At 35.9% G+C, this 25317-nt stretch overlaps 3 protein-coding genes across 4 annotated transcripts; 2 read left to right on the top strand and 1 right to left on the bottom strand.

The window, feature by feature from the left end:
- Positions 1–1074: 1074 nt before the first annotated feature.
- On the top strand, positions 1075–5223 carry LOC131150348 (protein FAR1-RELATED SEQUENCE 7-like). 2 transcript variants are annotated; one of them, XM_058101012.1, is made up of 3 exons: positions 1075–1343; positions 2565–3162; positions 4780–5223. In XM_058101012.1, exons 2-3 carry the CDS (start codon positions 2599–2601, stop codon positions 4966–4968), a joined length of 753 nt encoding a protein of 250 aa, XP_057956995.1. In that variant the 5' UTR covers positions 1075–1343; positions 2565–2598; the 3' UTR covers positions 4969–5223. The 2 variants fall into 2 exon arrangements, with proteins under 2 accessions (XP_057956995.1, XP_057956996.1); XM_058101013.1 differs by having other exon boundaries at positions 1109–1343; positions 2574–3162.
- A 937-nt stretch (positions 5224–6160) lies between these two features.
- Positions 6161–21509, top strand: LOC131150349 (protein FAR1-RELATED SEQUENCE 5-like). The gene is made up of 3 exons (XM_058101014.1): positions 6161–6440; positions 8322–8880; positions 20953–21509. The coding sequence occupies exons 2-3, from the start codon at positions 8449–8451 to the stop codon at positions 21154–21156; spliced, it is 636 nt and encodes a 211-aa protein (XP_057956997.1). The 5' UTR covers positions 6161–6440; positions 8322–8448; the 3' UTR covers positions 21157–21509.
- A 2268-nt stretch (positions 21510–23777) lies between these two features.
- LOC131150350 (calmodulin-like protein 7) lies at positions 23778–24842 on the bottom strand. The gene has a single exon (XM_058101015.1). The coding sequence runs from the start codon at positions 24520–24522 to the stop codon at positions 23875–23877; it is 648 nt and encodes a 215-aa protein (XP_057956998.1). The 5' UTR covers positions 24523–24842; the 3' UTR covers positions 23778–23874.
- Positions 24843–25317: the final 475 nt, after the last annotated feature.

Below are 25317 nucleotides of genomic sequence, written 5' to 3' on the forward strand. Positions count from 1 at the left end.
AGAATTTGAGATGAAGGATCTTGAGAAGACAAAATTTTGCCTTGGTTTTCAAGTTGAACATTTAACCAGTGGAATTCTTATTCATCAATCATCTTATATAGAAAAAATCTTGAAACAATTTTATATGAATAAATCTTTTCCTTTAAGCTCTACGATGATTATTCGTTCACTTGATGTGAAAAAAGATTTTTTTCGTCTTCGAGAAGATGATAAAGAAATCCTTGATCTCCACGGCACATCTAATATGAGTTTGTTTTACCCAAAGGGAGTAAAGTCAGAGTTGAAAAGATATGCTGATGCTGGATATCTTTTTGATCCTCATAAAGTTTGATCACAAACAGGCTATATCTTTACATGTGGTGATATGATATTGCTATCTCATGGCGATCTGTAAAGCAAATGATCTTTGCTACCTCTTCAAACCATTCAGAAATATTGACAGTTCATGAAGCAAGTCGTAAGTATGTATGGTTAAGAACTATAATCCAACACATTGGAGGGACAAGTGGATTATCATTGGAGAATGACACGCCAACAACATTGTACATAGATAATACAACATGTATTGTACAAATCAAATGTGGGTACATAAAAAGTGATAGAACTATACATATTTCACCAAAGTTCTTTTATGCTCATGAACTTTTGAAGAAAGGAAATGTTGACATTTGTAAAGTTCGTTCAAGTGACAACTCAGTAGATCTATTCACAAAAGCATTGCCGACTTCAATTTTCAAGAAGCATGTACATAACTTTAGAATGCGACAACTTAAAGACATTTCTTAATTGATTGTTTTTTAGGGAAATTATGAATATTGTATTCTTTTTCTTTCGTTAAGGTTTTGTCTCATAAGGTTTTCCTTAGTGAAGGTTTTACGAGATATATTCATAGTATATAGTCATCTAAAGTGAAATATTATAAAATATGTATATTTATGTGAAAGACTATTTAGATAATAGGTTATAATATTTGGTATATCTACATAATGATTAGTAACATGTAATTCCTGCAAAATTAGATTATTGAATTTTATAGGCACAGTTTTTATTTACAACATAAGGAAACTTAAGGAATGGAAACAAAGTCAAATCAAGTCAACCCCTGCCCACTCTAAACTGTTTAACAGGAAAATTGGATTTGGTGGCGTTTGGTTGGAAGGAAAAAAGACGAATCCGACCCGTGGTCTCTGAGTTTTTCCTTGTTGGGTCAGCTGAGAGAGAAGTCGTCTCCTTCAATTCAACTGTGATGACTTGTGGAGGACATGAGGATGAAAGCTGAAACCCTTGAAGAAAAGATAGTTTGGTGTTCTTAAAACCCTTAATCGGGGATCGTCAGAGCTCTGGTATTGTTTGATCTTTTCTTTTCTTTCAAATCTGGGTTTTCCCACCAAGAAATTATTCAGATCTTGGTCCTTTTGTTTTTGCTGCCATTTGCTCATCAAATCTGAAACACAGTTAATAGTTTCCTCATGCTTTCGTTTATTTTCCCCATTCCCCCATCATCATCATCATCATCATCATCATCATCATTATTATTATTATTATTATTATTATTATTATTATTATTATTATTATTTAATGAATGTGAAGTTCATTCCGTATGAAATTTCTCTTTTCGGTGCTCTAATTTTGGAAAAAAAATTATTGAGTGGTGAAATAGTGGAAGCTGTAGAATCTCGATTCAAGTGGCTGTGTCAAATTCCAAGTTGAAGGACCATCCTGCCTGTTTTTTGTATCTTCTTTTTTTTCTTTTGCTTTTTACTCTCAGGCTCTGTTTGTTACATGGAAAACACTAAGAAAGGAAAGTAAAATATGAAGGAATTTGCATTCTGTTATCAAGGAAAAATGAAAGTAAAAATAAAAAAAATACATCAAGAAACAAAATTTTTATTCTACTCATCATTAATATCTAAATTTTTCATATTTTTAATCATATTAAAAATAAACTTTTATTTTTAATATTATTTAACATAGAAGGAAAACACAATCGAAAATGAGTTTCCTCCTCCTTTTCTTTTCTTTTCCTAAGTTAAATTCTTGATCCAAACGGTCCCTTAGTTTTCTAGAAAATCATGACTAGGGTAGAAGATATATCTGCTGCTTGATTTGAGCAAAATTTAATTTTAAACTGCTAAATTTTGGGCTTCCATAGAGCTAGTAATCTGGATAGTGCAGTAGGTTGATGGGAACTAAAAAATTTATCCTCTGGGGTGGGCCATCATAGAAAATGGGAGGCTTTTAGCACAAATGATATGTAAATTATTTCTAACATTTTCTCAACATGCGTATTCAGAATAATAGAATTTCTATGTTGTATGAAGCAAGTCAGTTTATGTGGGATTTAGAAACACACCCTTTACATGATGATGACTAAAAGAAATTATCGATTAGGGTCCTAATCCTAATCAAGTGGCAACCTAATAATTGCTGAATTAAAATATTTATTGTTTTAAAAATTGTACATGACTCAAAAAAAAATATAATTATATTAATTTAAAAAAATTAAGTTTCTTTTTTTCAATAAATTAACTGAGGTCTAATCTCTTTGGAACATATCATGGAAGATGTTAAAGGATTGGTGTTTCCTTTTCTTGGAGCATGATGTCAAGAAACTTGGGCGAACATGAAATTATAGATAGTGAAAGGTGCTCAGACGATAAGACTTTTGAAAACTTCAGTGAACATGAAGTCATTCAAGATGGGCTTTTGCAACATTTCAGTTCACATGGTGTTTTAAATGGTGATTCAGTTATGATAGAACCAACCGTGGAAGGCTTAAGAGTGGATAATTTAGAACCATGTACTGGGATGACTTTTCCATCATTAGATGATGCAAGAAATTTTTATTATGAGTATGCCAAGCAGACAGGTTTCACCATAAGGACGAATCGAATCCGACACTCGCATAAGAACATGGCTGTCATAGGCCGGGATTTTGTCTGTTCAAGAGAAGGTTTTCGTGCTGTGAAGCATACACATAGGAAAGATAGGGTCCTCCCTCCCCGGCCAATCACAAGAGAAGGGTGCAAGGCGATGATTAGGTTGGCTGCAAGGGATGGGGGTAAATGGGTTGTTAGGAAATTCGTACGAGACCACAACCACAAGCTAATGTCTCACTGTAAATTTCCTGGAGAATTGCCTATTATCAACATACTTAGTGAGGTATGTCAGAAACTTCTTCTTGATGGTTTTAAAAGCAATTCAACTAGCATGATAAGCATTCATCAAATTGAACACAGCTTGTTTGAGTTGTCTGAATTTAAATTTAATTTGAACTGTATTAGCATGTATATTGCTTCATATCTAGGAAGATATTGCATTATCTATTTTCTGTCTCCCCGTTCTGTTGGGTGTTAGTTGCGTGGATGATGTGATATGTTCGTGTAAAATTTTTTCATTCCTAAAGCTTAGGAATGAATCTCATGGAAATTTAGGTATTTATCCGTTTGGAAGATTCTTCTTTCCCCTGCTGAAAGAGGGAGGAGAAAGAATTCTAAAAGAAGGGAAGATTTCATCTACCAAGGGGGACAGATTGTGGCACTTATGCAACTGAGTGTTCTTGCTCATCTCCTGTGGGTCCACATCATCTAAAAACTTTTCCTGTTTCATTAGCATAGCTAAATTTATTGAACAATCATTAGTGAAGTATTTATATAACTTATCTTTAAGCTTAGCATGCATTTCTTTTATAGACCTCCTGGGTTGCAGGAACCATTTTGTTCTTTTGGCTAGGTTATGGTAGTGGCCATCACATATACAGTAGATCCTTTTCAGCCTTGGAGTATGGTATATGGCCTAATATGCTTTGCACCCCAAACAGGAGTAATTGGACATTAGAAGATTCATATTTCTTTTGTTCCTTGTTGGTGTTCGATATTATAGATGTAAATTTGTTGGATGGACTTTATCTTGCTCCATTGTGACCCAATCAATTATAAACAGGTGGAAAAATGGCATTGGTCATTTTCTCTGTAGCTTACTGCAATAGTTGGATTAAAAATCTGTTGAACTAATGCTGTTTATTTCTTTACTTGAAATTTCTTTGGAGGTCTGCTTACTAGAGTTTAAGAAAAAAAGACAGTGATTTCATGGTGCAAAAATGATTTTAGGCTAGCTTTCAACAGCGAGGTTGGTAAATCACATTCTTGGAGATTGATACTATTTTGGAACCTAAAATAACCATAGGAGGAAAGTTGGTTGTTGAAGCTTCCTTCGAAGCTGATCACTTTTCGTTCAAGTTATTGTAACCATTACTAAAACTGATGCAATATTAAATTAACTCATCATCCAAATTGCCAAAGACAAAAAAGAAAATTATATTTCTTATCAAAATAATATGACACTAGAGTACAGACAATGTCTCCATGTGCTCCCATATACTCCAATTAGCAGTGTCTCTACAGACCTGTTTTGAATGTGGTGAAAGGGTATCTTCATGCATTGATCAGACAATTCCCATAATCCAAAGAGAGATTGCACACACATTTTAACAAAATGCACATGGGATGTATTGTGGTAGTGTAATTTCCATAGTATCCATAATGATGCAAGACACCCTTACCCAATGTTCGGGAGCTTGGACTTTGTACCTTAGATTTGGATAAAATGTAATACAAAATTGTATTGAGTTTCGTGCAAATTCAAGGCCTAAAATGTATGCTTCCAAAAACACCTTATATTTGATTGGCTCTTGTAAAATCTATTTCTTCCATTTTCATTCTAATTTCAATAACTGATAATGCTCGGAAGCTTACTTTTAGAGTGCGAGTGTGTTTTCAGGAAGAGAAAGAGAAAAAGATCCAGGATTTATACAATGAACTGCAGCATGAAAGAGAACGATCAGCAGGATTCCAACAGCAATTGCACATGATTCTCAAAGATATTGAAGAACACGGCGACTTCATGTCCATAAAAGTTGAAGACATAGTTAATAGCATGAAACAAATTGAACTTAATGATCCATTTTAGTACTAATGAGGATGTAGTCATTGATACAGATGGGTCATCCAACAACTGATCTCCTTGACCCAGGATCTAGCTTCCTAACCACAGTGAAGGACCTCTGAAGCTGGGTATCAATCATGAGCTTGACATTGAGCCTAATAATTGTAATGCCTGCTGGGGACAGATTATTCTGATGCTTTGTGTAGATTGGTTCACTGAAATTTCATTGATTAGTTATTCTGATGTTAGTGTTTAAAGATAGCAATACACTTTCCTCTCTCTCTCTCTCTCTCTCTCTCTCTCTCTCTGTTTTTGAGATAGTACAGGACTTGATTCATTTTTTTATGCTTGTGACTCTGGAAGGTTGGCAAAATTAGTTGGTACAAGCAGGAATTTTTCCTCTTGAAAGGGTTTTTTGTTCATGTCAAACACTTGGTGGTTTTAAACTTTAAATAATTCAATACTTAATCATCTCTCAAAACCAAAATGACAGTCTTGAGTTGTTCAAAACTATGATCTTGGCCATACTATGTTGTTTCAATTTTCACTATAAAATAAAAAAGAAAAGAAAAAGACATTTGGTTTTGAGATTTTAGAAAAGTTCATTTATGCTGCATTTAGGAGTTGAGACTTTAAATTTGGATGTGAGTGGATTTGAACAAACTTTAGTATAATTTTACATTTTAACTTATTCAAATTAATACAAATGTAAATTCAAAACCTTCTTAATCATAAAGTTAATATAGCCCTAACTAAGAATTAGAATAGATGCTCTTTTCAATTAAGATTTGTAATTGCACATCTATGATATGTTAAATTTAAAAATGAATTTGATCCTCTTCGTTCCATCTTGTATCATTTTTTAAATTAAAAAATAATACATTATGAAGAAAAAAATCCATTGTCATTATCTTTTCTTTTTTTTTTAATTTTAAAATCTATTTTCAACAAATTTTAAACAATTTTTTATCCAATGAAGTATTTTGAGTTAAAACTTAAAAGCTTATTCCTCACCAATTTATTTAAAAATAAATCTATATTAACTACTCTAAATTTTTTTTCTTTTTTTAGCATGGTCATTTAAAATTTTAGATTGATTTTACAATTTATGAGAAAATTCAGTATAATTAATTATATTTATATTAAGTTATAACGCTTAAAAAAATGTAATGAAATTATTAATGTATATTACATTTATTTAATGACCGAAGTCAGTGTGTTCTGGAAAATGAAACTGTAAAGTGAAAACAGATGGGCAAAAAAAAAAAGGGGTAACAGCCAAAAGAACAGGTACGTAGCGAGGATGGCGAATTTGTGATAGGTGTAGGCCAGTAGGTACATCTCCTATCCCTTCCTTGGAAGCGCAGATCAGATCAATTCACCCTCCTCTTCTGGTTTTCCCAAGGCCCAAAACCCAAAACCCCCTGAACTCTCTCTCTCTCTCTCTCTGCGAGCTGCCCCAGAAGACCCACCATAAGAAATCAAGGATCAATCTAGTAAGTTTTCGATACCCTTTGGATTTTTTATTTATTTTTTACTTTTTGGTAACTCAGAGTGCCCAATTTCCATGTGATGATTAGATAGAAGCCTGCATATTTATTTTCACTGCTGGGGTTGAAAGATAAAGTTTTGTGGCGCGAATCCGTTTATTGTTTGTTCGTTTGCTGTTTTGGGTATTAGGGAGTTAGGAACTGAGTTGATAGCTTAGAGTGGTGCCATTTTATAGTTAAAAAATTAGCTACTGGCTCTACGCGATGCATGTGGTGTGTATTTTTATTAATTTTTTTTATAAAATTATTTATTCCACATTTTTTAATTTTTTGTACGTGTAAATTAATTAAATTACTAGATATTTTTAGTGTATCTAACGTTTGTATTTTAAATCACTGCGGATTATTGTTTGTTGCAGGCAAACACGGTCAACTGATAATAATTTTTTTAATGAAAATGATTTTTAATGAATTTTGTAAAATACTAAATAGAAATAAGTCACATGGCGTAAAATGAAAAAAGGAATTTGAAAGTAACAATAATTATTATAATTGAAAGAGGAGCGGAAAGAAGTTTTGTGGACTTACAATTTTGGCATCTCAATAATATATGTGCCGAGCGTTTTCATGATATCATTCAATGTTATATTTGTGGATGTCCTATTTGAGGAAGAGAAGGAAGAAAAACATTAAGGGGTTGAATCTACGTATTAGTGCAATAGTAACTGTATCTTTAAAAAAAAAAAAGGATAGCCCGGTGCACAAAGCTCCCGTGTATGCAGGGTCTGGGGAAGGGGTGGACCCATGGTAACTATATGTGAATTGGAAAATTGAAGTATGAACAAGATCTTTTCAATTCATGATCATGACTAATTGAAAAAGAGACTGAAGACTCAATTGGAGATCAAATGCAAAAATAACAAGAAAAAACATAAGTAGCTGTTAGGAATGGAAAATGAGAAGATAGGTAGTTGTGAGATACGTAGTTTTTTCTTGCATGGTCCGATAGTCATCAATTTTACAATTTTTTCAATATTTCTGTTGGGATATTTTATGATGAATAGAAAGTGGACATCAAAGGCAGCATTATAAGTAGTTTTGAATTAACTATGAGTTATTTATGAGATGTTTATGTATCAATTATAAATAGTTATGTAATCTTTGAATTCAACCAACATTTTCATATGAATATTTTTGGCAAATAAAGGCGACCAAAGGAAAGGGCAGCACTTTGGAAATGTGCCTTTTTTTCTGTCTTTTGGGGGGTTGTGGATGCAGTGTAATGTGTGCATTTTTCTAGGGAAGAAGTTGTCTCAGTTGCTGGTTTGGGAAAAGATGCATTATTTGGCTTCTCTTTGGTGTGTGGAACAAGGGAATTTAAGGGGGTGGGCTTTTTTCATATTCAGCGTGATTGGCTTATGTGTTGGAGTGTTAGTTCGTGCTGGTTTATCTCTCTTGTTTTTTAGTCTTGAGGTTGTTTCTTTGTGTTTTTTATGTGGATTTCCCAGACTTTGTTAAGGAGATGCCTTATCCTCCTAGCTGTGTATTCTTATTCTATCAATGAAATTCTTCTTTTATTATAAAAAAAAAAATCCCTTTTCTATATACAAAAGATAACAGATGGTAAAAGTAGATAATATTTGTGGAGGTGCTGCATAAGTGGAGATTGAATATCATTTTGATAGAAAGAACCATTTAAAGGTTCTGAGCATGTTGATTTATGTGGATTTTAACAATATACAAATTCCACCTGAGATGAAGTATTTCCCATCCAAATGTAATGCAGTTTATGTTTGATAGAAAGTCAACCGGTTTTTGTATTATTGTTTGATGTAAAGAATCAATCAGTTTTATGCAAAATACTAAAGGATTATCCATTTTGTCTAGACTCTTATGTGGGTGTTGTGAGCTTATGGTGTATGGTGGTGCTTTATTGGTGGATGTTGACTCTGGCATGTTCAAGGAGAGATCGAGAGGGATATAAACGGAAGGGGATGTGATCAAGAATTCTATCATGGAAGAGCCTCAGGTCCACGAGGACAGCGAAGTGGTAGAGAATTCTGGAGGATTAGTGGTTGTCTCAAATGGAGGAGATGAAGATTTAGAACCAAATGAGGGAATGGCGTTTGAATCTGAAGAGGCTGCCAGAGCATTCTATGATGCTTATGCCAAACATGTTGGGTTTGTTACCCGTGTTAGTTCTTACAGTCGTTCCAAGCTTGATGGGGCTATTATAGCACGAAGATTGGTGTGTAATAAGGAGGGTTTTAAGAAAGGGAATGTTAAAAGGCCACTTGCAGTTACCAGGGAAGGTTGCAAAGCCATGATAAATGTGAAGAGAGAAAAACCTGGTAAATGGATTATTTCGAAATTTGAGAAGGAACATAGCCATCCTCTGCTAGTTACCTCCAAGGCTCGCCGTAATTGTCAACAGAATCGATCTTCGGTGAGTTCTATTATCTTATTGCTGATTTAAGTGCTATTCTTTTGGTTTACTAAATATTATATATGTGATGTTCTCTTTTTACACACACACACACACCAACCTTTGTTCATAAGCACTTGTTGTCAAAGTATGGAATTTTCGCACTCTTTGCATGTGTGTGGAGGTTCTCATTTTATTGATTTATTGGTTTTTCATGTGTTGTTTTAGATGTTTTCATTTTGTTTCCTCATCCATTTAATTAGGCAGTCTTTTGCGGTTTGTTCAGTTTATGAATGAGTGAATAAATATTTGCAAATGCTGCTATTTTTTTTTTTTTAATCTATTTCAAACCCATATTTGAGCTGGAAATGTGATGTTGATGTATTCTTGACATCTCTTTGTTGTCATAAAAGAGTTCAACATTCCTAATGGTTGATCAGCAGCACTAAATTTTGCAGCATACATTTGTGGTTGGGTCTTGAAATACCCACTTCCCCACCCCCATAGATATACGTTTGCACACCCACCTGTACACAAGTACGTAACCACTAATTACTGCTGCATCCAATTTGGATGTAAACTTTGCTGCTTCTAAATATTTAATTTATTATTTTGATGCTACATGGTTGATAAATTAGCTATAACTAAATAATACTTTTCTAGCTGTTGCAGCTATTCCTGTCATTCATTCAGAGGTGAAGCTTTTGTTTTATTGACTAAAATCTTGTCCAATGTTAGGACAGCTAAAACCTACCAGTTGTGGTTTGAGGTTTTTAACTTGTAATTAACTTGATGAGATCAGTGTGCAGACAAGAACCATGCAGCTGAAGCTTTTAGTTCAAATGGTGACATGAGATCATATTAAAGCCAGAGCTGTTAGGAGGCCCAGGGTCCAATTATCTTATTCCCCGTAGTGGGCTTTATCATTGTTTGTTTACCTCTCCATATGCAATCAGGCTACACATTCAGTTGTTGGTGACAAAACCGAAGATGGATGAGGAGACTTGGTTCAAGCCTATCCAAAAGGTGGTTACAGAGTTTTGGTGAATAAGTTAAGCCGAAATGCAAGTCACCAATCTTCTTGGCCTCTCTTGATGCCCTTTTTTACCGGTTTCAAATTGGACCTTGAGGTTTTGATTGTTTATATTATTTTGAGTCCTGTTGGAGATAGTTATCAAGTAGTTGATCTTTCAACATGGAATTTTTTGTGTCAATGCATTATGATTGCAGTAAGTACACGCAATTAGGGCAGTAAACTACCAGAGCTACATGTCTTTCTTAATTGTTGGCTTTGAATTAACCAAACCTTAGCTTTTTAAACTTCATTCAACCCTGACAAGCTGGGGTTCACACTTCACAGTGGTGGAGGGACTGGATCAGAAAAAAAAAAGGGGGGGATTCTATTTGTAAGATATCTAATGAAACAGTTTCTGGTATTGATATCTCATTTAAAGAGAAAGATATCAAATATCTAGAGTTTCTTTTTGTATATTATATGTATGATCAGATCTGTAAGGACCATGATGAGTTAGGATGTCTTGATGCACTCTTCATTAGGCAGTAGATTACCAGATCTACCTATCTTTCTCAACCACTGGCTTGTGAATTGTACAAGCCTTAGTTTTGACCAGCTAACGAGAATATCTAGAGGTGCACTTATCGAAACCAAGGTCCTTATTACACTGTGTTTATTCAAGTAGTAGCTCTGACCTGTGTCTTCATCTACTAATAGTCTATTGTCTTCGAACCTTGACCAGTTTTGCATTCATAGAAATTACTAATTTTTTATAGTACTAGCTGCAGACCCTGGGTATGTAGTTAGGGCTATTTACAGAGCCTATCAAGAGGCAAAATGCTAAGATTTAAGGGAAAAGCACATAGCTTTTTAAACACGATGCCCGAAAGGTCAACTTTTGACTTTGAATGTGAAGAGGAATTTGATTACATGTACTGAATTTTGATTCTTTTGAGATGAAGAATTGAAAAGTGGGGAAAATTCAATGGGGATATTACAAAGATTGATAGAAACACCAAAGGTGCTTGCCATCTACTGTTCATTGCCTTCGTAGAAGTTGTGATTGCTAAAAAGACTTAATTTTAATGTACTTCTTTTAAAACAAAAAACTCTTTTAAAACACATCATCTCTATGTCAAATATTTTGTGAATGGCCGAATGAATTGGCCTTGAGTTCTGTATATTATATATAGAATTTACAAGAATGCTATACATTGAAAGTAAGTAAGGTCTAGCATGATTCTAGCCCTAGACAAGTAAACTATAATGTGTCAAGCCATATACATGTAAACTAAATATATGCTAACTGTACAAAATAATAAATGGAAATAGAAGGAAATAAATGTGGGCTGAAGTAAGGAAAGAAATCTTTTGCTTTGCTATTTTTTGTTCCATTGACAGCCCCCCTCAAATTGATGCGGGTTGATCAACAAACATCAATTTGCTACTTAGGAAGCAATGTCGATGGTGTGTAAGAGCCTTGGTGAAGATATCCGCAATTTGTAATTCTGTGGAAATGTGTGGAAGAGTGATAACACGAGCTTCTAATGCTTCACGAATAGAGTGACAATCGACTTCAATATGCTTTGTGCGCTCATGATCGATAGGACTGGCCGTGATTTGGATAGCACTTGTATTATCAGCATGTAGAGGTGAAGGATCGGTCTCTGAAAAATCTAGTTCAGCAAGCAAGCCTTGAAGCCAAATAATTTCAAAACAAGCAAGAGACATCGCCCGGTATTCAGATTCCGTTGATGACTTAGAAACTCTGTCTTGCTTCTTACTCTTCCAAGTGATCAATGCATCACCTAAGAACACACACCAACTAGTGATGGAGTGACATGTGTCCGCACAACCAGCCGAATCAGCATCGCTATAAGCAGCAAGGCGAGTAGAATTGTCTGCAGGGAAGAATAAACCATGAGCAGAAGTGCCTTGAACATAGCGTATGATCCTACGGATAGTAGCCAAATGAAGATGACGAGGAGTCTGAAGAAACTGGCTGACTTGCTGTACAGCAAAAGAAATGTCTGGTCTAGTAATGGTGAGATAGACAAGACTACCCACCAACTTCCGTATAAACTGGGATCAGCAAGTAAATCACCCTCCTCTTTGCGAAGCTTGACATTTAATTCCATGGGAGTCTCAATAGAAGTACCCTTCTAAAGGCCAGCTGTGGCCGCCAAGTCACTAGCATGCTTATGTTGATTGAGTGAAATACCTGAGAGACTACGATTCACCTCAAGATCAAGAAAATATGTGAGAGACCGAAGATCTTTCATATGAAAGTACTTTGAGAGATGAGTCTTGAGTTGAGCAAGTAAAGCTGAATCGGAACCACTAATCACAATATCATCAACATAAGCCAAAAGAACAACAATACCCATGTCTGATTTCCGAAGTAACAATGAAGTGTCATACTTGCTCTGCTTGAATGAAAATTGTAATAAAATTGTGCGGAATTTATCAAACCAGGCCCTCGGAACTTGTTTGAGACCATAAAAAAAACGACGAAGCTTACACACATGTGAAGTTGGAGAGGGAAAGAAGCCTGAGGGTGGCTTCATATAAATACACTCTTTAAGATCCCCGTGAAGAAAAGCATTCTTGACATCCATCTGATGTAGTGGTCACTCACTGGAAGCAGCTATAGCTAGAATTGTATGAATAGAAGTCATCTTAGCCACAGGAGCAAAGGTCTCTTCATAATTAACACCATATTTTTTATTATTCCCAAGTGCAACAAGGCGAGGTTTGCAACGATCCAGACTTCCATTAGATTGGACCTTGACTAAGTAAACCCATTTACAACCCAGAGGGACAATGGTGGGAGGACAAGGCTCAATGTCCCAGTTGTGATTGGCCTTTAGAGCGGCAATTTCTTCCTGCATAGCTTGTCGCCAACAATCATGTTTGGCAGCGTGTGAGTAGGAAGTGGGAATATCTAAATTGGACAATGCAGCAGTAAAAACTAAAACAGAGTTGCCAGAACTTGGGGAGTGAAACCCATACTTGTCCAGGGGTATAGACACTTGAGAAAAGCGAACTTCCAAAGGCTATGGAGGTGCTGCAATTGACTGAATCTGGAGCGTGGTTGGATCAGATATCAGATGAACGGGGGCGCCGCATATACACAACACCTAGTTTAAAACGAGAACTAATTAGATGAGGATCCGAGAACTGCTCCTCAAAGGAGGGGAGAATCACAATAGGAGAGGAAGGTACATAGGGCACAGGAAATAAATGTTGATTTTCAAAGAAAATAACATTCCTAGAAATGTGTGTACGATGTAATGTAGGATCATAGCAAACAAATCCCTTTTGACACACATTGTATCCCAAGAATGCACATCGAATAGTTTGAGCTAATAATTTATGTCGCTCATGAGGAGGTAAATGAACAAAACATACGCAACCAAAGGTATGAGGTTATTGTAATTAGGTTGCTTAGCAAATAAACAGAAATAAGGAAACTCCATGAGTAGGACTTGAGAAGGTAAACGATTAATCAAGTAGAAGTTTTCAAAGCCTCAACCCTGAACAAGGATGGAACAGAGGACTCCAACAAGAGAGTACGGACCTCATCTAGGAGATGACGATTTTTCCATTTGGCTACTCCATTCTGTTAGGGAGTAACAGGACATGAACGTTAATGAATAAAACTCAGTAGACACATATTCACCACCAGAATCTATGCGTAATGTCTTAATAGAAGCAGAAAATTGATTGTCAACATACGCTAAAAACTCAGTGAAAGTACGAAAAACATCATATTTAGAGGGAAGAAAGTAGACCAAGTAAATCCGCTATGATCATCAATGAAAGTCACATAGTATTTAAATTTTTCATGTAAACTAACTAGGGAAGGTCCCCAAACATCACTATGGATAAGCTCAAAACACTGAGAAGCTCTACTAGCATGCAAAGGGAAGGGAAGAGTTTTGCTTTTACCAAGTTTGCAAGGGGCACACTCAAGAGATGAAGAAGAACATTCTTTATTACCAAGTAAACCAGAGTTCAATACATGGGATAAGATCTGAGTATTGGTATGGCCTAAACAACGATGCCACACCATACTAAGATCTGAAACATTATTATAGGCAAAAGACTTAATAGAAGAAACTGGAGAACGTGTTGGAACAGGCAAAAGTAGTGGAAACAAGCGCCCCACTTTAGGTACCTTCGCGATCGACTCCCCCATTACTTGGTCCTACCCAACACAACCATTACTAGAAAAATTAAGAGCACAATTGTTATGAACTAATTGACCAACGGAAACAAGATTCGTGAAAAGCTGAGGAGCAAGAAACACATTAGTGAACTTAGAAGAGGCATCTCCGACAGCAGCTATTGGCAAAGAACTGTTGTTGGCAATCTGAATAGCAAATTGACCAGCGTAGGACCAAACATGACACAAGGTAGTGGGATTATTCGTCATGTGATTAGAGGCACCCGAGTCCACATACCAGAGATGAGTAGAATTGTTACCTTGGAGCCCCATTGCTGAAAATGCCAAAATTAGCATCTATTGCACCGTTTCGGGTGTGCAGTAATTCGCTGGAGGAGGTGCAGGAACAGAGAAGTCACTTGAAGAAGAGCCAGGGGCTGCAAAAGTCACTGTGGGGGTTACACTAGTAGATGTCTGGAATGCCTCGGCCTGACCATTTTGCAGACGGATACGATATTACATTCTTTGATAATGTGACCCTTCTTCTTGCAATAAGAGCATAATTTCTTGGAACGCGATATGTCCAAATTCTTTGTAGCAAAAACACTGCAAAGTGCTAGAATGCATAGGCGGCCCTTGTTGTTGAGCAGCATAAGCCACAGGGACAGACCTGAAACTACCATGAGATTGTGCCACAGTAACTTGAGTACTAAGCCGTTGTTCTTCACGAAGTAACTCACCAAAACAAACATCCAAAGAAGGAATGGGAAAGCGATTTAGCATAGACGAATGAACAGATTCATACTCGGGGTGGGGTTTCATAAGAAACTAATCACGACGACTAGTCTCGTGAAGACGTTGAATAATTGGAAGAAAAACCACAAGAACATCCGCAGTAACTAGATTAGAATATTCATTCCAAAGAGTCAAAAACCCCGAATTATAGTCTTGGATGGAACGATTGTCATGTTGAAACATGGCAATCACATGCTCTAACTGTAAACAACGGGCACCGTTATCTTGATGATATACTGTTTTTAAATAAATCCACATGGATTGAGCTGTGCGATAAGGTCGCAATTTGGGGACAATATGTGGCTTGATTGAGTCAAGAAGCCAAGACATAATCCGAGCATCAAACACAGCCCATGAAGGACAAGTTGCAAACTCCTTGGATTTATCAGGATTGGGTGCACAATCCGTGACATCAATATGACCCCAAAGATCTTTTCCCTTCAAGAAAAGTTCAAACTGAAAAGCCCACGTTGAATAATTGTTGCCCGTAAACTTGGCACACACAGGTGCGGAGTCCATGCTAAATAATGGAGAAGATTGAGAAGCCAAAAAAGAAAACACAGACTGTGCCGTGCCGAAAGAAACAGACCACCAGAAAATCTAGAAGCCCAAAATAAACAATGCAGGTACAAAGAAAAACCAAGAACAACCTCCCTGCACTAAAAAATTAAATCTTGAACCAAAAAACTGTAAAAATTAAATCTTGAACCAAAAACCTGTTGTGCCGAGAAGATAAGTGCCAGAAACAGCAACAGAAAGCTGTTGCCTGCTTGCCGGAGGTCACAAACAGCAACAGAAACTGGAGAAATAAGTGGCAAACCAGAAACCTGCTGTGCCTGCTTGCTGAAAGTCACAAGCCTGCTTGCCGAGAGTCACAAAAAGCAATAGAAACTGGAGAAATAAGTGGCAAACCAGAGACCTGCTGTGCCTGCTTGCCGAAAGTCACAAACAACAACAGAAAACTGTTGCCTGCTTGCTGAGAATCACATGGACATAAACTAGAGGAATAAATGGCAACCCAGAAACCTGCTGTACGGACAGCCACGCAGCCACAGAAGTACCGAAAGAACAGAGAAAAATTCCAGAAGAGAAAACAAAACCACAACAGCCACGAAATCGAGATGACAAAAAAAAAAAATCGAAGGGAAACAAAACCTAGCAGTCAGCTGACTCTGATACCATGTGAAATATTTTGTGAATGGATGAATGAATTGGCCTTGAGTTCTGTATATTATATATAGATTTTACAAGAATGCTATACATGGAAAGTAAATAAGGGCTAGCATGATTCTAGCCCTATACAAGTAAACTATAGTCTGTCAAGCCCTATACATGTAAACTAAATATATGCTAACCGTACAAAATAATGAATGGAAATATAAGGAAATAAATGTGGGCTGAAGTAAGGAAAGAAATGTTTTGCTTTGCTGTTTGCTGTTTCGTTGACACTTTATATTTACGATAAATTAGAAGAAAAAAAATTTTCCTTCATCATTTATTTGGGAGGCCTAGAATTGCACAACAGGAAAACAAAGGATTGACTATTTGCCTTTGCTATGTATGAGAAGTATTCAAGGATTTGACCTATAGACACGTGAATACATTTTGTAGTGTGTAAAACAATAACTATACTTTTTGGAGAATTGAGAACCCATCTTCTTATTCAAGATGACAATGTGGCATCATATCAAATATGTTGTACATGTGGCACCTTTTTAGCAGAAGCGTTTATGAGGGTTCCAGTCTATAAATATTATATCCAATTTTTTCATAGCTTGACTTAATTAGGGAAATCATTGATACTATACATAATAGAGAAGAAATTTTTTTTTGACCTCCATATTCCAATCTAGTGTATGTATTCATTGTTCAAGCACACAAATCCCTAAATGCTTTATACTGATACTGTCAGAAAACTTTTTATGCATAATTATTTTTTCATATCTGGAGAGGATGCAATTGAACCTCCAGCCATTGTTATCTAAGAAATTTATTAGAAATAAGGACTAATTAAAACAAACGAAAAGGAAATAAATACAATGTGGAGAGTAAGACATCCTCCAATAACTCATTGTGACTAACAGAAAGGAAGAAGTATCTAATGCTGTAAATCAGTGTTTTACAAGGCGTTCGGGCGCGCCTTGAGGCGTTTTGAGCTTAAAACGCCCTAAGGCATAATTGAAAAGGCGTAAAGCCTCAAATGCGTACGCCTCAAGGGAGAAGGCATACGCCTCAAGGAAAAAAGCTCGCATTCTACGCCTCAATTTGGAAGGCATACGCATTTCGGGATGGCCTGATTTAAAACATAAATAAAAAAGAAAGAACCAGCGCAGAATCTCTCGTCTAAACCCCCTCGACGAAGCTTCTTCCTCTCTCTCTCTCTTGACGAAGCTTCCGTAGACGATTCGTCCAGCTCCTTCTCCCTCTCCGATGACTCGAAGTAGCTCTCCAACGACTCGACATAGCTCTCCGATGATTCCTCCAGCTCTTTCTCCCTGTCCAACGACTCGACGTAGCTCTCCAACGATTCCTCCAGCTCCTTCTCCTTCTCCGACAACTCGACGACTGCTTCCAGCGATTCCTCCAAGCTTCTCATCCCTCTCCAACGACCCCATGACTGCTTCCAACGATTCCTCCAAGCTTCTCGTCTCTCTCCGACGAGTCGAGGATCCCTTCTAAGCTTTGATCTGTCTCCCACGACTCCTTTGAAGTGGGAGAGGAGGAATTTATAAGTGGAAGAACGACTACTATAGATGAGTTTGATGAAGATCTTGATAGTTCCTTCTGAACTTTGTCGATATAGATTTAGATTTTTAGAAATTAGAATCTTGGATGATTGAGACATTGTGATGTTTTAATTTGGCTTTTTCTCTTCTTTTGTAAAGTTATGGCTCATGCTTATTTTTAACATGCATTGTTTGACTTTGTTAGCTAAAATTGGCCTATATGATCCTTAAGAACTATGTTTTTATTTTTTTTCTCCATTATTCTAAAAATTTTCTCATTTTTATACTGTATATAAATTTATTTTATTTATTAATTATTTTAAAAAATACAGTCCCAAAATGCTTACGCCTCAAAACCTTGAGGCTTATGCCTTGCCTCCTGGAGGGTAAAATGCCTTGCCTTACGCCTTTGCCTTTTAAAACATTGCTGTAAATTAACTTTAGTGTTGTAGTAAAGCAATCCAAACTAATTGCAAATCATTGAGGGAAACACCCCTAAAGAGACAATTTGCTGAACACCAAAGGGACGCAAGAAGAATCTCTGTTCTACGCCAAGTTATTTAATGTAACAGCACAATGAATGCACCAACAAAATGCACCAAAATAATGGTAAAAATTGCACTCCACAAAGCTTTCCTCTCCTTCCCCCTGCTGCAACCTCTGAAATTAGCAGCACAAAAATCTGCTCTCCCTAAAAAACCCAAACAAGATATTTGACAATTTCCTAGAAAAGGGATTTAAGTGCCTGTTAATATAATATCATTACTGCACACACGCTATGCACCTGATTAACTAATATTCAACAATTACTCTTATTAAATGAATGATTGGGTGTTGTTTTGATGAAAAGGCATTGTAGATGACCTTCTCCTTCTATCTGCGAAGGGATTTCATTTATTAAATACCAGATCTTATTTTGTGTTGGCTTTTCAGAGTCACAGACTCACAGTATCCTATTTTAGTTGAATTTTAGGTTAGCAATGCTAGTTTTTCAGAAGTTGTTCAGAAAATTTTTTAGGTCAATAATTGCATTAAGCTTGTTGGAGAGGTGGTCATTCGGTGGTCTTAAACTATTATTTTAATTATCTTTTATACAGCTTAGTTTTTGCTTGGAACAGAATAGTGTTATGTTCCAAGTTCAGGAATCCACTCCGGAGTGGTTTTCATGTGTTCCCCATTTTCTTTTTTATGAACCAAAGTGCTGTAATCATAATTCTTTGGCATTGTCATTACATTGGGTGATTGGCAAGCTTAGAAGAATGGTAAAATTAGGTGAATTTCTTGTTTGGAAACAAGAACTTTCCTTGATGATTGATACGAAGTGTGAGATAATGACCAGGACTATTATTTCACGTGTGCATTAATGTTTGACAAGTTTTCTGAGGAAGGAGTAAGAGGGCTACTAGATAAGGGTTAAGCAGGAAAATATCTGACGGCAAACTATAATGCATAAGCACTTGGTATCATGATTTATAGGACAATCTAAACATGACTGTCTTATCTTGTGAGGCAGTTCTCAGCCTTCCATTGATGGTTTATTATGCATTGCCAATGATAATATCTAGTTTAAATAGATGGGTTTCAAAATGAACTGGTTTTGCTTGGATATTCATTGGAATTTTTTGTTTCCCGCAGTAGAAGGAGATGGTTTTCAATCAGGTTTTATATAGCCAACTTAAACAAACTTTATTACTATAATAATAATAATCAGTATATAGATGTCATTAAGGGCGTGTGTGATGGGATAATGACTAGTATTTACAACTACAAGTGGAGAGTCAACAGCAGTATGGGTATATTGAGGGTGTGCCTTGAGTCCTTATCTTTGTGCTTTGGTCATGAATATTTGATTAGAAATGAGGTTTCACATCTTGATTGATGAAACTAGAGGTGGAGTAGAATCTAAGTTGCAAATTCGTTTGGAGAGAAGCTTTAAAATCTAAAGTTTTTAGTAGAAGCAAGGCATAACACAATAGATGTAGTTTTAGTCATTTTAGGAGGAATATTAGAAAATATTGAACTTGATGATCAAGAAATTCAAGACTAAAGTTTTGGTACCTTAGATTTATTATGCAAGCTGGAAGAGAAATTGAAGAACATGTAATGCATGTAACTAACAGCAAGTTTGGTAACTGGATAAATGCTTTACATATATGTTCTCATAGAATACGATTAAAATTAAAAAGGAAAGTTCTATGACAGCTAGAAGACCAGCCATACTATAGGGATCAAAATGTCAACTAATAAGTAATATATCTTAACACTAAAATTTGCATACACAAGAATGTTGAAATGGATGAATAGAATCTAAAAGATAAATTAATAAATGAATAATTAATAGTAATTTAGGCATAACACTTGTACAAAACAAGAAAGTACTGTTAAGAAGGTTTGAGCACTTGGAATGTAGGTAAGATGACCCACCAATGAGAAGGGATGACTTAGCAGTTAGCAATAGTAGTAGGGTGTGGTGTAGACCTACGATAATTTGGATTGAGATAAGGCTCTCCAACTTTCAGAGGATATTGGTGGAGGATATTTCCCTATAATGTGGAATGGCAGGAGAGAACTCATGTTGCTGATCCCACCTAGTGAGACTAAAAGGGTTTGGTAGTTGTGTTGTATAATGTTCTGTGCCAATATGAGCGGCGTCTTTAAAAGCATTGAGTTCACTCAAGTGCCATGAGCTCTTGGAGTCTAGGCACAAGGTGCAATGTGCAGATGTGCACACCTTTTTGCCCTGGTGAAGTAAAGAATACATCTTTGAAATAAAGTGCCTGTCTGTGCTGCATTTGAGCATTATATCATGATGTGAATTTGTCTTTGGCTGTTCATAACAGTGTGTTAGGACAATGTAAAATGGACTTTTTCTAAGAGGCTGGACTCAAGTCAACTTTTGGAAAACCCTGATTTTAGGTAAATGCTGCATTTAGGTCAAAAGCTATTGCTGTGCCAAATCAGCCCAAAATGCATAATAATCTATATTGGGATGATTTAATGAGTAACAGGTAAAGAGCTAGAAAGAAGTCAAAAAACAGTGATTCCTTGGTACCCTGAACAAGAATAAAAAATGCTGCCTGGGGAAGAAAAAACAATTATGAAGTAAAGGGGAGAAAAATAAGCACTGTTTTTTCCGTTTGGTATATATTGTGTGGTATGCTTTCATTCATTCATTCATTTTTTTCCCTGACCCCAGGACAAAATTTAAATAACAAAAAAATAAATAAATAAATCATTTTCACCTAGACATTGTCATCTACTCTAAAATCTCTTGCATTATCTTATTAAACCAATAAGATTTTCAACATTTTTCATTTGGAATATATGGAATTCTTATGTTCACTCTTGGAGTGTTTCTAAGTAGAATAGTTGATTTGTTTGCTGTTCAGGAAGATGCGAAGAGAATTCGGGAACTCACTCAGCAGCTACATCGTGCTAATCAAAAGTGTGCAATGTACCAGAGGCATTTCAATACAATTCTGAAAGATGTTGAAGAACACACATCTCATTTATCTGATAAAGTGCAAAAAATAGTTCATAATATTAGACAAATCGAGAGTGAGGATCAACAGCGTTCAAAAAATGGGCAATAGCAGCAGTGGCAGATTTTAATCCAAGTAAATTTTGTTACAATTTGAGTATCTTTGTTTTGGTATAGTTTTTATTTTAGTTCTTATTTTTTGAGTATGCTGTCTTATAGGCATATTTATACGTATCTTTCCTGGAATCACTTCCCCCCTTGTTTCTAGGACTGCACAAAATATACCTTAGCTAGGGTTTTCTTTTCTTTTCTGTGTTTCTTTTCTTTTCGGTTTTGAGGTATAAAGCAATGACCTCAAACTGAGGTCAGCTTGGAAAAAGAACTCCTAGTTATGTTATATTATATTTGATGCTATACTCTGGAAGCAGATGCATTTGATGCCAGCTGAATTTTCATTTTTAAGCATTACTTTCTGTTTTCCAGAGCTGTAGTTCTCATTTTGTGACTCACTTCTGTCTATATTGATTCTGTTCTGTGAGGTAAGTTTTAAAAATTTCTATTAACATAGCAGTTAAGTAATTGGGAATTGGATTTTATATTCATTTTGGCCGACCCTCCAAGCTAAGAGAGTCTTCTTGACATGGGCATCAAGAGAACTCTTCTTGACATATTGGCATAATTGTGTAATATGTGTTTATCGAATAACTAGCGATAAATTGTATCATTATCTCTCTATTCTTATAATATTTATCATGGTTGCTCGATCAATAAAGGTAGACACCGGTCATATGGTATGTATGCAGAAGACGGTCCTCGAGCCCTTTACGAGAATCCTTGCTCAGCCCAACTCTCCAATACCTATTTTCCCCCACCCCTTTTTGATATTTTGGTAAATCTCAAATCAAAGTTATCCATTAAATGTACCCGTTCATAAAGATCTAGCAAGTTGATGATCTTCAGCTATCTAATGTGCAAAGTAGAGGAAGGAGTATTTTTTGCCTTTTATAACTCTATTTCATGCTTATTTCCAAGAATTCTCAGTTTAATCAGGACGCTATGATTATGTTTGGATGAAGAATTTCATGAGAAAAAGGAAAATGAGAAGAAACTGCATTTTTTATTGTATTTTTTTTTAAATTATATTAAAAAAATCTTCTAATATGATTTAAAAAATAAGAAAAATAAAATGTTACTTGTGTGAAATTAAAATTTTATTCATTCATTTGTTATATATTTTACTGTTAAATTTCATCTGTTATATATTTTACTTTTTGTCTTATGTTCTTCAATAACTAAAAATGAATATATATATATATATATATATATATGATTTAAAAAATAAGAAAAATAAAATGTTACTTGTGTGAAATTAAAATTTTATTCATTCATTTGTTATATATTTTACTGTTAAATTTCATCTGTTATATATTTTACTTTTTGTCTTATGTTCTTCGATAACTAAAAATGAAAAAATATATATATATTTGTTCAGCAAACCTCATCCAAAAGAAAGTTTGAAATAATTTTTGTCCAACTAAAATTTTTCTTGTGTTCGAAGTAGTTTTCATCCAACTTCCGTATCAAAGGCAATAGGAAAGAATGTTACAGTCTCGCAGCATTGGATGTACGTTAGGGAGATCTTGGGTTTATATAGATAGTTTGAACTCTAACTATATGAGACATTTTTTACCTATGAGATGAGGTTGGTAAACCAAAGCCAACAATAGATCATCGGAATTGGATTAAAAATCATTACATTTGGTATTAGAGCTATACTATAAACGAAATAAGTAATATAGCAATTATTATAGAGCTATACTATGAACGAAATAAGTAATATAGCAATTATTATCGTTACCATCCACAGCCACCTAGCTCTCTCTTTTTTCTTTATAATTTTTTTGAACTGTGCCATCCTCTAAGTTTTAGAGTTGAAATTGAATGAATACAATATAAAATTTTACTACATTTTGTTGAATAACCCAGAGTCTCAAATTCAAACTTGAAAATTCAACCTTGAAATTCACTTTGAAGTCAAATTTGTGCACTAAAGTCTTTCAAATTTTTTTTTTCAATTTCCCAATTCTTTGGGTCTCAAATATAAGAATTTTGACATAAAAGGTTTGAGACTTATACCTTTGATTCTTAACATATGATTGTAACACTTTGTCTAGTGTCTAATATTTGACCTTATAAAAGTAACAATAACAACAACAGCAACAACAACAACAACAACAACAATAATAATAATAATAATAATAATAATAATAATAATAATACGGTAGCACTGCAAATGAAAGTGTCCCAAATTTTGGGTCATCAATAGCACTATCGAAAAATAAAAATATTCATTTATCAAGAAAACACCATACATTCATCCTAAATCCAAATGGAGATTCGAGAAAGAAACAACATTGCATACAAAAATAAATTTTCGAAATCTCTTAAACAAATCAAATAACACAAAAAAAAAAAATGGTTTCCTTTCATGATTTTATCCCAATTCCCCACAAGCCTTTCTCTATCCCTCCCGGGCTCCTTTCAAAAGGAAAAATCTCAACCCGTACCGAGGACTTTGACAAAATTTGTCCACATATTTGACTAAAGTCATGATACAACTAGCGCAAGGTATCGACCCGTAAAATATCATGAAAGTCAAGACCACCCGATCACTTGATTTTCGATTTTCCTGTTTTCCGATGACAAAAATATGTACAATCCAGTGGACCCCAATAAAAAAATATTGAATAATTTTTATTTTTTTTGGTTGGGTGAATCATAAAACAATTTTTTTTGAAAAAAAAAAAAAAAAAAGAGAGAATGAAAGAAGTTAACTCAAAGCGCTAAATCCACCGCCTCTCATCATCTGCTTGAACTCCTTGAAATTGACCCTGCCATCGCCGTCGACGTCCACCTTCATTATCATCTTCTTGCAATCTTCTAGGGTTCGGCCCTGCTTGAGCCCCAGGGAGGAGAGCACCGACCGGAGCTCATCTACGGTGATGAATCCGTCGCCGTTTTGATCGAACACGTTGAACGCCTCCCTCATGTCCTCCTCCTCGTCCCGCTCGTCCATCAGCGACATGTACAGCTCCCCGAACTCGTCCATGTCCACGCACCCGTCCCCGTTCACGTCGATTTTGTCGATCATCTGGCTCAAGTCCTTGTCCGGGATGAAAATGCCCAATTTCTCCAAGGAGTCGTTGAGCTCTTTCTTCGTGATCCGGCCGTCGCCGTTCCGATCGAACATCTGGAACACCCGCTTCAGCTCCGTCGGGTCCATTCTCCGGGGAATCGGATCCGGCGGCGATGAGGAAGAGGAAGAGGAAGGGGGAGGGGAAGAGCGGGAATGGCGGGGGGAGCAATTGAAATCGGAATTGGAATTAGAAGGGAGGAGGAAAAGTGCGAGGAGCTTCTCGGGGAGCAGGGAGAGGAGGGATTGAGTTAAGGAGGAAAATCCTGGGAGAATGGCTGGCATTAGGGAGTGAGACCAGGGGAGGATTGTGCGGTGAGGAGTTGTTTGGTTTGTGAGAAAATTTGGGTGAAATTGGACGGATGGAAAATTGCGAACTGCGCAGTCTTATAGGGAGGAGGGGAATTTTGCGTCGAGGAGATTGACGCGTTGATGGAGTAGACATCATCACTTTTACTTTAATTTTTCTGTTTAGGGTTGTCAAAGACGCGTTGCTAATCTTGCCATTATTGTCAGCTATAACACTCGCAGAGGAGAGGGAAAAAGAAAAGAGGGAGAAAGGAAGTGCGAGAAAATAGGAGAGAACAGAGGAGAGAGAGCGGGTGGGAGGGAAGGTGACCGTTGATAACGGATCTAAAATTGCCGCAGTGGGAGACGTTGGAGTGGGGCCCAAAAGACACAGCTTGGTGACGTGGGAGAGCATTATTGGTTCTACGGTGACATTGTCGATACGGTGGGACAGAACGACCGCGTACTAGGTAACTTTTTCCTTTTCCTTGGGGCTCTCTCTCTCTCTCTCTAGTTGATTGATCATAAAATGGGCAAGTGAAAATTTATTAATTAAGGATGTAAAAAAATCAAATTTATTGTTAATTATTTGAAAATAATAATAATGGATTGTGACGTTTGATTAGGTGAGTTACTCTTTGAAACAAAATTTGTATATATTTTTTTATTAATATATATACAACAACAAAACCAAGTCTTAATCCCAAAACCTTAATCAAACTAGTCCTTATGTTTCTATATATTTTAGAAAAAATATTCAATTAAATTATCTAATCATGCTATATTTTAAGT

This window comes from Malania oleifera, chromosome 3, assembly GCF_029873635.1.
Source record: "Malania oleifera isolate guangnan ecotype guangnan chromosome 3, ASM2987363v1, whole genome shotgun sequence".
Lineage (NCBI taxonomy): Eukaryota > Viridiplantae > Streptophyta > Magnoliopsida > Santalales > Ximeniaceae > Malania > Malania oleifera.